The sequence below is a fragment of the Enoplosus armatus genome, chromosome 23, assembly GCF_043641665.1.
Source record: "Enoplosus armatus isolate fEnoArm2 chromosome 23, fEnoArm2.hap1, whole genome shotgun sequence".
NCBI classification, from domain to species: domain Eukaryota; kingdom Metazoa; phylum Chordata; class Actinopteri; order Centrarchiformes; family Enoplosidae; genus Enoplosus; species Enoplosus armatus.
In genome coordinates, this window is record NC_092202.1 from 16,236,080 (window position 1) to 16,249,668 (window position 13,589).

A 13,589-nucleotide genomic window follows, 5' to 3' on the forward strand; every position below is an offset into this window, starting at 1 on the left:
TAAAATAATTCAATAATAGACCAGCCACAGCTCTTTCACCTCCCCTGTCGTGGTGGTGTTTACCTTGACAAATATGTAGTCGTCCTGCACCAGCAGCGAGTTGTGGTCGATTTTGCCGAGGAACTGAGCCGTCACCATTTTGTCCGAACAGTTCTGGATGAGGCAGGTAACGTACAGGTAACCTGCAGGTGCACACAGGGGCAAGCAGAAAAGAACGGTTACTTTGGGTAAAATGTAAAAGAAAATAAAGGAAGTTGTTTAAACAATGAATAAATAAATAAAAAAAAATGTGACACGCAATATGTTCAAATGTACTTAAAAAAATAAATCCACTGACATTCCAGGATATATTGTTGCTAAATATATATATATACATATATATATTTAATGCTCATCCCAGTATTCGATTCACAATATATTGACTTATATTTTGAAACAGACTCTGTGCTGTAGATGGCCATGTGAGCTATGTTAAGTGGGGACAGTGAAAGGGAAAGGAAGCAAGAACGAGAGTAACTTAATTCATTCCGTTTCAGTTCATATATATGTCTACAAAAATCGATTTACATTTACATTATCCATAAAACAAGCCAACCAACAGAGAGGGAAAAGAGGAAGGGGACAAAGTGTGGGAGAAAACTAGGCCAATAAAAACATTGAGACATCATTTTTCAAACTCCATAAGATACGACAGCCTCCCCATAGACATACAGCCGTCCTAGCATCCAAATGGCCAGGAGGGATTATCCTCCCAGAGACACGCAGATAGGTTAGCGCCTGTTGCAAAGCTCACCCAGTATTGAATTTCAACCAGCAGCTGCATCAGCAACATTGCTGGCTGAAATTCGGCCATTACTCTCCTCCCAGAGGTGACAAACCGGCAATAGAGGAAATGCTCTCTCTCTCTCTCACACACACACACACACACACGTGAGGTCGTTTGTTCAGGAGTGAGATGCTGCAGCAGACACGTACTGCACAAACCCCCACGTTTTTGCATGACAGCAATTGTGTTTTGACCTTCGACTGACTACATGCAATCCTTAACTTGTTCACCGCGACAACTCACCATGAACAAATACAGCTTAAAAGCTTATATGCCCCTCCAGAGGATGAGACATTTACCAAATCGGCTTTGATATGAATCTTTTAAAAGTTAGCGTAACTACATGCAGATGTGGCTGTGGTTTGAAAGTTGTCATCCAGCACAGGACTGCAAAGAATTTAGGGATTTAGCCTCTTGGGGGCACGAATGCACTCACTTTCATGGAAATGTGATTATTAGATTATGAGATCTCATGTGTGAAGTTGACATTTCAGCCCGCAGGCAGGCGGTGCTAGGATAGCTAATGTGAGTGTGAAAATATGAAAAGGGTTAATCCTATCTTTTAGGATCAATCAACACATTGATCAGGTTTTGGCCTGACGATGGACCTTAAAAACGTTGCCAGAATCTTTAACAAAGGTCCGGCTGCACACCTTGCTCCTGGTGAAACCCAGATCGGAGAGCCATAGGGATCCCTAGGAGTAAGGGATGTTGCCTTGCTTTTCTAGTTCTAGTTCTAGTCTACTAGTTATTTTCAATCGCATTTTAAAAAAATCATTGCTAAACAATCGGAAATGAAAAACAAAACTTCCTGCAGCGTTTCACAGTGACAAAACTAAGAGTCAACAGTCATGCCGGCAGCTCTGTGAGCCTGCAGCTACTTAAGGCACAGCTTTGGGCTTAATGCTAACATCGGCATGCTAACATGCGCACAGTGACAATGCTAGCAAGCTAATGTTTCGCAGTTATAATATTTGACATGTTCACTATGTTAGTTTAGCGTGTTGACATACTAACATTTGCTCAGTACTAAAGACAAAGTCCAGGTTGATGTGAGTGACTTTAGTTTTGCAGGTTTCTTTGGCTATAAATTCTTCTATAAATAAACATTTTGACCTGATGATGGCACGAGAGGAAAAGTCAGTGGATCACCAAAGTCATGAGAATTCATCCTCTGGAACCTTGAATGTCTTAGCAAATTTCATTGCAATCTATCCATTAGTTTTTGAGGTATTTCAGTCGCTCTGTCATTGAGGTAAATAAAGGCCATTATTCAGGGGTCGATGCTATAAGTTAAATAAAAACCCACCTTTAAGAAAGCCATATGAAAAGTGTAATGTTCAAGTGCAACTGGACAAAAGTTACTTTAACTTACTCTTGTATGTTGTGGCAAATGTAGTTGAGTACTTCTTTCGCACCTAACACACTATAAGACACAATATTTGGCTAGCTTTTGGGATTGGCCCTTGGCTGTTCCCTAACAAACATTGTAACGCTACTTAACATACTGTGAAAAAAGCTCTCTAAACATGGTTAAATCTTGTTAAATAAAGTTCTTGGGGGGGAAACTGACTGCTGACCGCACTCCTGGGGGCATCTTTATATATCCATGTGACAACATATCAGGTACCAGAGAACATACACAGGCGCTTATGACTTATGACTTACAAACTTATGAAACAACTCATATGACTGAGTCTGTCTCCATTGGCTCTGTCCTTTTTCTCTCTCCGCTGTGTCTTTGTTCAAGAGGTGTCTGGTCTAACAAATGGACTGGCTAATTTATTGAAAAGCCTGGACGTTTAATCAAAGCAGCATACGGCGGAGAGCTCATTAAAAAACCATTAGATTGGGCTAAGTGTTCAGTTCCAGCTTGTGGCACATGCACTTCTTCATGCTACTTGCTGTCCTCACACACCTGCAAACACACTCGCATACCAAGCACACAAGCATTTCTCCTGCACCTGTGCAACTGATGTGGTATGACAAAGGAAAGTGTAAGAACTAAATAGTGACTTTGACATTTTTGTGACATTTGTGAATAATTTATTATATTATGGAGGGGTGTGTGTGTGTTTACACATGTATGTCCCCGTCTGTCTCTCTACACGCCTAAAAGTGAGGTGTATGAATGCGTGCATGCTTGTGTGTATAGGTGCATGAACAAGGTACACTCACGCTTTCCTGCACATCAATCTCCCTTAATGACACACACATACACAAACACACTCCCTCCAGCCTCCCTGTTCCCATGGCTCATCCATCAATCGACCACCCTCATTTCTCTGGAGTCCCGTCCCTCTCGTCAACCAGCAGCCCTGGGTGCAACCCCCCCCCCGTACGGCCTGGGCAGGCTCCTCGCCTCTACAGAGACTCTGTGTCCTTCTTTGTAGCATGCCACCGTTTAACCTTGGCGATGCCACGTGTGACAGGGGGGCACAGGCCGAACAGATTGGTTCGGCATGCCTGATCGCTCCCCTCAACTATCTATCTATCTGGGCATGGAAGCAAGGAGGGGAAAAGGGAGGAGAATGAGAAGGAGGAGGGGGGGACCATGTGGCGCTACCTAGCCCTGAGAAGAGCTCTCGTGCCTGGGCAGCTGGCCCAGACAGACAGCCTCTCCAGTTCACCCTCCCCAAACACAGGCAGCCTTGTTCGGGCAGACAGCTTTCACATTGCAGGCAGCATCTTCCAGTGTGTGGGTTAAAAGACTGCATGTCTCCTCAAGGGATGTAAGAGGTGTTTGTATTTTTCCAGAGGGGAGGTTTATGGAGAAATAGAGTGTGGCACTGCAAATATAAAAATCATATCCGAAATTTGCCCTTCACTATCTGTCACTGCTCCCTGACTTTGCCTGCTCAGGTTTATTTAGAGTGGGGGATTATGTTTTGGGAGAACCATGTCCAGAACACACACGCATTTGCAACCACACGTTGACAAACCCACACAATCTCAAATACACACTACTTCTATTACCCTCTTGGCCCTCGGTGGGGTGTTAAGCAACCTGCCTGTCACTCAGCTGATATGATAATCCACATTTGCTGTTGTTGCCCTGGAGGCCCCTGAGACCCCTCCTTAATTTACCCATTAATTCTCCATTGACCCCCCCACACACACACAGACACACACAGAAACACACCCCACCCACAGCAAGGTCAGCCATTCATCGCTTCTATTACCTGCACTTACACTGCAGGCTATGCTATGACTAGTACTGCTATGATGGGTAGACAGCACATTAGAATTCTCCACCTCAGCAAGTCTTGAAGACAAGTGACTCTTGTCTCCAGAACTGATCCTAATCAAATGTTTGGCCAACTGGCAAAGTTTTGTGATGATTGGACACACAGTTTCTCTACTCTCTACTCTATAGTTCTAGTACTACGTGTTTAGATCTGTAATAACTATGGTGATACAAGTAAAATGCACATTCTACATATTCAGGAAACCAGGAGGATGACAGCTCAGTGTCATGGTGCGTTCACACTGACTGCAAAGCAAATGTTGGCGGTGTCACGACTGCATTTGAAGTTAATGAACAGACGCACATTTGCTCTGGGTGTCGGGAATTGAGGTGAAGCCGGGTCCATGCGAGTTGGGTTAGGTTTGAGTTTTTTTAAAGGGGACCTATTATGCTCATTTTCAGCTCTATATTTTCATTTTGTGATTCCACTAGAGTAGCTTTGCATGATTCACAGTTCAAAAAAAGTCCTGATTTATCTTCTACCGGCCCTTCATGGAGCCCCTCAGTTCACCCTCTGTCTGAAACAACCCGTTTGAGCTCCTGTCTCTTTAAGGACCCCCTCTCCCGAAAAGCCCACTTTCTTCTGATTGGCCCGGCCAAGTTCCGGAAGTCTTTGGAAGAATTTCCAAGGGCAAACTGTAAACCTAATGTTACCAACAACCAACGTAAACATAAACATCTGGTCTGTGCCTGGAGCAGAGATACCATGTGATACCATATATCTGTGCCTGTCTGACATCAGATAGACACGGCGGTTGAAAAAACTGAAACAGAGCGTTCAAAGCAGTCTGGAGCCTGAGCTTTTGGCTCACAGAGACTTTTACATACGTTTACCTAATTATTTGGCAACTTCAGCAACAGTTAGTATGAATATCCGACATTGTAACATTATATATATTGTATATTGACATTGTGACATATATATATATATATATATATATATATATATAGGAAGAGGATAAGGAAAAGCATAATAGGGCCTCTTTAAGCTGAGAACAGTATGTTTATGCTGAGGCTTTGTGACTCCAAGAATGTACGGAAAAAAGGGAAGCTAGCTAGCTACCTCCAGCTCACATCTGTACAGTTGGTACATTGGCTGTTCCGGGCAAATAAAGATAGATTACACAAACAGTCCAGCAGTCAAATTTGACATACAGCAAGCTGAAAGTTTGCTTTAGGGTCAACCATGAGGTACCCTGTGGGTTGAAGACGGTGTGGTTCTGAGTTTTTAACCACTAGCGCAACGGATCAGTGTTTTTTACGAGTGGCTCCCTGTTGTGTTTGTATCTTGTGCGTGTGCAACAAGGGTGATGTAGCACACCTCAAATTGAATAGTTGGTGGTAGCAATGCAGCAATGAGCCAACAAAGGCAAGAAAGAAGACTGCTAGCCGACAAACATGGACGTGAACAATGCAGGTTTCAAATGTTTCCAAAGATCTGCGCTGCAAATATATATATATTTTTTTTAAAGATCTTTTTTTCCAGCATTTGTGCCCATCATTATACATTGACAGCTGAACATAGGCAGGAAAGGTGGAAGAGAGAGAGGATGGCATGCAGCAAAGAGCATGGTTTGGAATCGAACCTGCATTGCTGCAGTAAGGACTCACGGCCGGGCCACACATCCTACCTCTACCTGTGTGTGATGTCTAACCTCGCTGAACTGCTCTGCCTTTGATAATGGCCATCGATGATAGAACGTTTGGTTTCATTTCATTCTAAACTCAAGGTTTATTTTGTTTTGACAGAAAAAGGGTTAAGAGGCATGTGCTCAAGTGTAAGTGTAGGTAAGCTCCCGGAACGTCCAGCGAATGTTTTCCAAAGAAGGAAATAGCTTTTTTTCAAGCAACAAAAATCCACAAGGCTCACCATTAAATGCCTGGTCCCGCCAGAAGAGGCAAAGTGAAATTAATTTGTTTTGCACCGCAAAAAAAAAAGGTAGTGCTTGAAGCTTGGTGACCTAGTGACTAGTTGCTCTCTTGGTTTCTCATGCTTGGTTCACAATTTGTCGACGATGTGAATTTGTGGGACAAAGTTAAACACATTTACATTTACAAGCCTCTCTGGGCAAATCCACCAATTGTGGCAATTCCATTAAAATGAATACACATTGGTCAGACATCTCACCGTGCCGGTGGGGCCAGGCCCCAACAGTATCACGAATAAATATATCAATGATAAATGAGCAGATGAAACATCACTGTACCTCCACTCGTATCTTGCATTTCCATGTGCACCAGATCAGGGTCCACATCCACACCCGATACTGACCTGGAACACAGACGATAATTACATCAATCAATGGCACCTCTTGACCAGGGATAGTACATTTAATCAGAAATTTTGACTTAAAGCCACATAACACCTACTTCAGACTTCAGAATTGAACTGAATAGAGAGTGGAGGTCAGGGTGGTTGATAGACCTGTTTTCGAGTGGGAGGCCGAAGTTCTGGGGGGGGGGGGGGGGGGGGGGGGGCTACAGAATTCAATTTGTTTACGTGTGGCGGGTGGACATGAACTGTTTTCGGCCTCTGAAGGGGGGCATGACAGAAAACATTTGAGAACCACTGCCCTAACCTAACTTTAACCAAGTTCTTTAGTTACCATAGTTCATGAACACAATCACAGTGAGATGTTGTACAAAGAAAGAATTGAAAAAAAGAAAAGAAAAAACATTGGCAGTGAAACCCCCCCCACCACTGAACGAAATCGGGGGCTTTGTGGAATCATGCAATATTAATGTTCTTGTCTGGGGATACACTTCCGTATTTAGTATTAAAATCTTTTAGCTCACTTGAGGAAATGCAATTCTGTTCCAGCGGACTGGGATAATGTGGACTTTGTTTGCTGTTTGCTATTTCAGTGTCTTGACAGAAGGTAGAACCTACATAGATCCACTGAACTCTTGCTACTATCAAGATGGATTCTTTAAATTTTTGAACTAATTTTGTTTATTGGCAAATGAATCTCATCCCAGTGGCAGATAATTATTTGATAAATAAAATATTTAAAATTGAATGTCAGATCCTTGATCACAGCATACGAGTAAACACACATATTCTTTGGTCCCCTTTGATTACACAGAAACCTCAGCAGATATGCACAGCTCAGCCCTTCCTGGAAAGTCCACTCAGATGTCCTCAGCCTTGCTTAACATGCTTAAAACCTCCAAAATTGTACATTGGAAGCACATTGACATGCACTACAGTACACTAGCTCTATGTGCCCTTCAGTGAGCGGTAAACTAAGCAGTTCATCCGATTAGGACTGTGTGGCGTGAAATTTCCCCAGCTCAGTAAAGATAGAGTGGAGATTTAAAACCTTGTTACTTTGCCTATAAAGAGACTTTACGAGCAATTAGCAGGCCATGGAGGAACGGGAGAGAGAGGATGGATCACAGGATCTGGTGATAATGGATGACGAGTCTTCTTCAAGTGATCTGTAGGAACAGTTTGCCTACTGGTCTATTAAAATCAAGAAATTCAAGTATTACATATGGCTTTAGTCAATTCTCCATTAGACCAACAGAAAGTCCACCTACCTTAGTGGCTTTACAGGTGACGATACCAGTAAAATATACCACATTATTTAATTAATTACATTACATTTCACAGCTCTCATTTTCAGAGCAGCTGATGATACTAAAGCAAATCCAGATGACCGCCATGAGTTGTTTTATGAATCTGGTTCTGCTAGCATCTAGTTGTCTGTGGTCGAAAAAGCACCTTCTCTTACTAGAGTAAAAGGAGCAATGCCACAAAAGATGAAACTGTAATACATGTAAAAGTATAGTATAGAGCCCGACAGTTGTCAAGGAGGAAAAACATTTTTAATAAATCGGAATTAACAGATTAACAGATCAAACAAATGAATACAAATTAACAATGAATGCACACAAATTGGCAGAACATACGGTTTCATAATTAGTTGACAGCTGTCTTTGCACACAGTACTGTCATGTTATGTTATGTGCCAAAGCTGGCCAGTGTTGCTGAAACAATGTCCAATGTAGCCTACTGCATCATCGCAACTCTTTATAAAGAATCATGAGGGTACAAGGATCAGTTTAATGAATGTAATAACAATGATATTAACGTAAAGGAATGAATTGAGTATTTGTAGCCACCGCAATACCAAAACACAGCAGCTAGCCTGTCACTAACACTCTGGGTGTGCTGCAACCTGCTACTTCCAGCCTACCACTACAGTAACTTGCTATTGAGCGTTAGGGGAGTATTGATTTGATTTTCAGGCCACGGACAATAAAAACGAGCTACTTAGATTTGCAGTTTTGGTTCGGTTTTGGATAGAGACTCATGGATGTAATCTTGACATGACCGTTGACATCCCTTGAGCAGATGTTAAAGTGTAAACAATATTGTTAAATGCTATGTTCTGTTTAATGCTATGCTGTGTTCATTTTGGCTGCAACTACTGAATGTCACTGTCATTATCATTTAATCTACGCCTATACAATATCGTCACAATTTCAAAAAGCTCAATGTGACGTCTTCAAATGTCTTGTTGTATCCAACCAACCGTCCAAAAACCTAAAGATATTATACATTATGCAACAGAAAGTCAACATTTCTCCAGTGCTTATGGTTGGAAATACACTTCTTCTTTGGCCAACAACAGCCATAATTATGGGACTTCTTAAAGTAACTGCAATAAAGCACAAAACGTGTACTCTTAGTGGAGGAAAAGTAGTAGCAAGTGTTTGTAAATGGAAATACAGTAACCAAGAACAGTACCAAGGGCCTCATTTATAAAGGGCCTGAAATGTGCGTACGCCACTTTCTAAAGAGTAGGATGGTATAACTGGAATGAGATAGAGATGATATGGGATGACATGCAGCAAAGGGCTCTTGGTCGGAAACAAACTCAGGCGGTAAGGACTCAGCCTTAATGGTATGCGCTTTACCAGGTGAGCTACCAGGGCACCCCTAGTGGACGTACTTTTAACTGGGGTAGTCGGCCACAAGGATTTACATTGCAGCCATTACAGCTTGTTTGCGGCTGCCGGCTGAGGCGACCGCCTGGACATCAAAATTTGTAAAAAATAAAAAAATGGGGCCCAGGTTTAAAAATACTGGAATTTATCTTTAAGTCAGATTTTGTATTTGTTTTTAGATCCAGTTATTGTGATCAGTGAAGCAATCTGAATGGTGACTGGGTTATGCAATTATTTGTACAACTACAAGAGGTTGCCTCAAGAGTCCAGTCGAAAACTGGGGATCTGGTTGATGGAGGAAAGAGGAAGAGAGAGAAAAGAACTGGAAAAGCCTTCAACAGGTCCTCTGTGTTCTGCTAAAATGTCCTTGGCCAAGACTTTGAACCTCTGCCTTCTCAATCAGTGCAGGTTACTGTGGATAAAAGCATCAGTTTGCAGGCTTGTAATGCAAATGCCTAAGATCGAAGGTGAAAGCGCACGCTGCACCAGCAATACATCATTTATTAATTCCACTAACGTTTTGGTCCAGTTGAACTTTCATCAATGTCTAAGTGTGTGGGATTTCCTTCTCCTTTGGTCAGAGTAGTGGAAGCAGACAGACTGAGAAGGCTGAAGGGGAAGCAGGGGAAATGAAATGAACAATAGACATGACTGATAGAGACATAGGTACACTAAGAAAAGAGATTGATTCAGAGGATGAATGGGAGGAAGTGCAACATGCTGTAAAAAACATCCTTCCTGGCGTGGAATTCATATTCATCCCGGCTCTGATTTCACTGCCTGTCGATTACGCTTTTATCCGCATGCTTTTCACAGTATTTCATTTTTTATCGCCTATCCTCAAATGTTTGCTTTTGTTGTCAGTTGTCATACTGTGCGATGCCAGTTCAATTTCGCAAACTGCTGTTTCTTTTCATTCTGGATGACAAACACCAACTTTACAGCCCAGGATCACAAAAACAAGGTTCACAGGAACACATTTGGCCAGACCACCCCAACAGCAGATTGGTTTTAATGAGATGTTTTTTTTATGTGATTTATGTGAGCTGGCTGCCAGACTCCTGTTTTCTTGTGGCTTTTATGAGTGTTAGGCCACAGGCAATAATAATAATAAACTTTATTTTTATAGCACTTTTCTTAACAATGTTACAGTGCTTTACAAAAGGAAATACAATCAGACAAGATATATAAAATGAGAATAAGACACACATAAGAAGTAAAGACAATAAACGGAGTAATTGATTTCATTGATCTTGATTTGTAATCTCAAATAAAAAGGAAAAAGAACAATATAAATAAAAACATATATCAAACATTTCCAAAAGCTTTCACAAAGAATAAGAATTGATTTAAGAGTAAGCTTAGTGTGTCTGAGTTCAGTTGGCAGAGTTCCATAGTGTCGGGGCTCTAATAGCAAAATACAGATCACCATTCGTCACAAACTGTGACCTGGGAGTAACCAGCAGGGCTCTATCTGCTGATCTTAGTGGTCAAGAGGGCACATACCAGGCCAATAAATTGGTGATGTTAAATACATACAACAGCGAGGCCGTTTAAGGCCTTGAAAGTGAGCAAAAACATTTTAAAATCAATTCAAAATCTAACAGCGTCCAGTGTAGGGAGGCAAGCGCAAGTTCTGTTGGGGAGGTATGAGTGTAATAAGGTAAGGGCAGAGCCCTTGATGTCTACCCGAGTCTACAAAAATGTAAGCGGATACCATGATTGACTGTCAAAGGCAGCACTTAAATCTAAAAGAACTAAAATCGAGTAAGTCATTAGTAACGTTAACAAGAGCTGTCTTGGTACTATGAAGTGCTCTAAGAAAGAAAGAGTTAAAAACACTATTATTATTCATAAAACCCGACTTCAATTACTTCATGAGTCACAAACCATGACCACAACAACAACTCAGCCATGCCTGCTGACACAGGTGAACAATCCTACAGCTCTGTATAGCGCTGTATTTGCTAAGCCACGATACTTTTAAACAATCCAATCACAGCTGTAAGTCTCGTAAGTAAACCCTGCCCACATGGTGGTGCAGTGGTTAGCATGTTGCATGGGAGGTAGAGCAGAGTTGAGTGGACTGGGGGTTCAATCCCAGTTCCCCCCATCCACATGTTGGAGTGTCCTTGAGACAAGACAAGACACTGAACCCTAAGTTGCTCCAGATGGAGGCCAGCACCATTACTGAAAATAAAGACGCTCTAACATTTGTTTCATTGAGTCTTTAAACCACAATTTTAAGTCAAATTAAGCTAACTCGTCATTACAGGGGTCACGGTCTAGGTTCCACATTCAGATCCTAAGTCTGATCTTGAGTATGTCTAGCAGGAAGTAGGAAGCATTTCGGGATGTGTCTCTCCCTATCCAGCCCTCCCTACTTCTCTTCCCCACCGTCTCATTTTTTACACCTCAGATTGTAGATGATTTGTGCATTAAAGTTGGTGGCATAAACCAGAGGTGTCTGGGTGTGCCAACCTGCTCATTTGTTATCGGCTGCAAGAGGGAACAAACTAACAGGAGCTCGCAATGCCTTTCTGACCTTCAGAAAATGAGAAGCAGTGTAGTCAGTTGCATTTAAATGCAGCACATTTGAATGCATCATCTTACAATAACGCAGATTGGACGGAGGAGTAAGAGGAAACAAAGTTGATAAAGGAGGAAGAGGTAATAAAGTTGAGGAGGAATCAGTGGATGACACGAGATAAGATGAAGGCGAGAATGAGGAGGGGAAGCATTGGAAGAGACAACTCTCAAGCTGTGAAATATTACATGTGCAGGGAAAAGCCATATAACTCCGCCTGCTGTGGGTACTTTTCCTGCCACTGGAACCACAAAACTATCAAGAGATTCATCTATAAAAAAGGTTCTGCTGCATAAACTCCAGCGCCTACGACCAAAATCCAATTCAAATTTCTAATTTAAGAAAAACTGGAGCAGAAGTTTCCTGTATAATGGTAAACATAAAACTGATTTATTAGTATCTGAGATATAACTGCTGTAGATATAATTTTATTGTTTGTGCAATATTGTGTAAATGATAGCAAAATGGGATCAGGATATAGTCAAAAAAAACAAAAAAACATTAACTCTGCAGATCAAATTTATGTTTGAAAGAGTTGATCAAAATATAGTTCCTAGATTGTGTTTTGATTTGAATCTAATAAGTCAAGCAGTATAAATTAATAAATTAAATAAAATAAGCTCCCACACCATGCTTGGATTACCATATCTACCATCTACCAACATTGACAATTGAGAGTATAAACCAGTAATGGTATGAATATATGTTTCTATTGCAGAGGAAAGGATCTCTTTATATATTGTACTTAATATAACATGTTGTTTTACTCTATATTACTATTGTTAAATTACTCTATGATGATAATCACATAAAAGGTGGTTATTTGTTTTCTTTCTGAGAGTGGATGACAACTTTGATACCACTTCCATGTCTGCGCATTAAGTGCAGACCTGTAGCCAGGATTTGATTAGCCTAGCTTAGCATAAAAACTGGGGGCTAGCTTTCTCCAAAGTTACAAAACAGGACCCACCAACAACTTCTAAAGTTCTATTTACAAGATGTATCTTTTTTTACCCATACATGACTGGAAGTGTAAAACAAGACTACGGGCCCTATTTGCATAGCACCGCAATGACCAACAGAAGCAGCGCTCTGGCAGTTTGGTAATCTGGGGCTCACTGCAGAGCGCAGAGTGCACAGGTGAGAGGAGAGGAACAAACAGAGGGAGGTTCATTCAAATGAGGCAGTGCAAAGAAAGTTGTTGGTGGAAAATGTGTCTTGGACTTTGCGCTGAGAATAGACATCTCAGAACCACGTCTGTTTCAGAATCAGAATCAGAATCAGAATCAGAATCTCAGCTGACACTTGAATTTTATCACCAAGGTTAAACTAAATATCTGCAGCAAACACACACACCTTCATTACATCAGGTGCAGATGACACCAGGCTGCTACAGAATAGCCACACACATCTCTCCACACATCCGACTGGTCCGTTATAACTCAGAGACGTCGGATTACCGGGATCATGGATCCTGTTTGGCACAGCCTCCTTTCCAACTGTCTTTTTTATAAAAAGTGGTGTTTCATGTTTTATTCTTGAAAGGTATCATGGTGCAAACGCTGCTGTGTCACATTTTACTCTGTGAGACACAGCAGAATTACAACTGAAATAATGTCGGATTGATGCGATCATATAAACAACTTCATCAATATTTTTTTTATTATTTATTTCTATCATCATGGTGCTAATGAAATATGAAACCACAGGGAACACCAAAATTATTACAATTCATCCTTAGATAGATATGAATGCCTGAACCACATTTCATGGCAACCCGTCCAATAATTGTTGAGATAGTTCAAAACAAAAACCTCATGGTGGTGCTAGAGGAGAAGTCAGGTGATTCACCATGGGCACCGTGAATGTTTGCTGGAAGTATTTCTTGACAAACAGTTTGTCCGTCTGCCCAGGACTTGTGTGCAGCTTCTCCAGCTGCAGCGCTGGTTACCAGATTCAGTCAGTAAGCACGG

General features: G+C 41.5%; 1 protein-coding gene across 1 annotated transcript in view; it reads right to left on the reverse strand.

The window, feature by feature from the left end:
* The window catches only part of sorcs2 (sortilin-related VPS10 domain containing receptor 2), a 343,474-nt gene that overhangs the window by 59,665 nt on the left and 270,220 nt on the right, over window positions 1–13,589 (reverse strand). The window contains exons 6-7 of the mRNA XM_070929476.1: window positions 6,281–6,345; window positions 64–182 (exon numbers count right to left, since the gene is read on the reverse strand). Of these exons, the coding sequence (XP_070785577.1) occupies window positions 64–182; window positions 6,281–6,345 (184 nt within the window). The remainder of the gene's footprint in view (window positions 1–63; window positions 183–6,280; window positions 6,346–13,589) is intronic.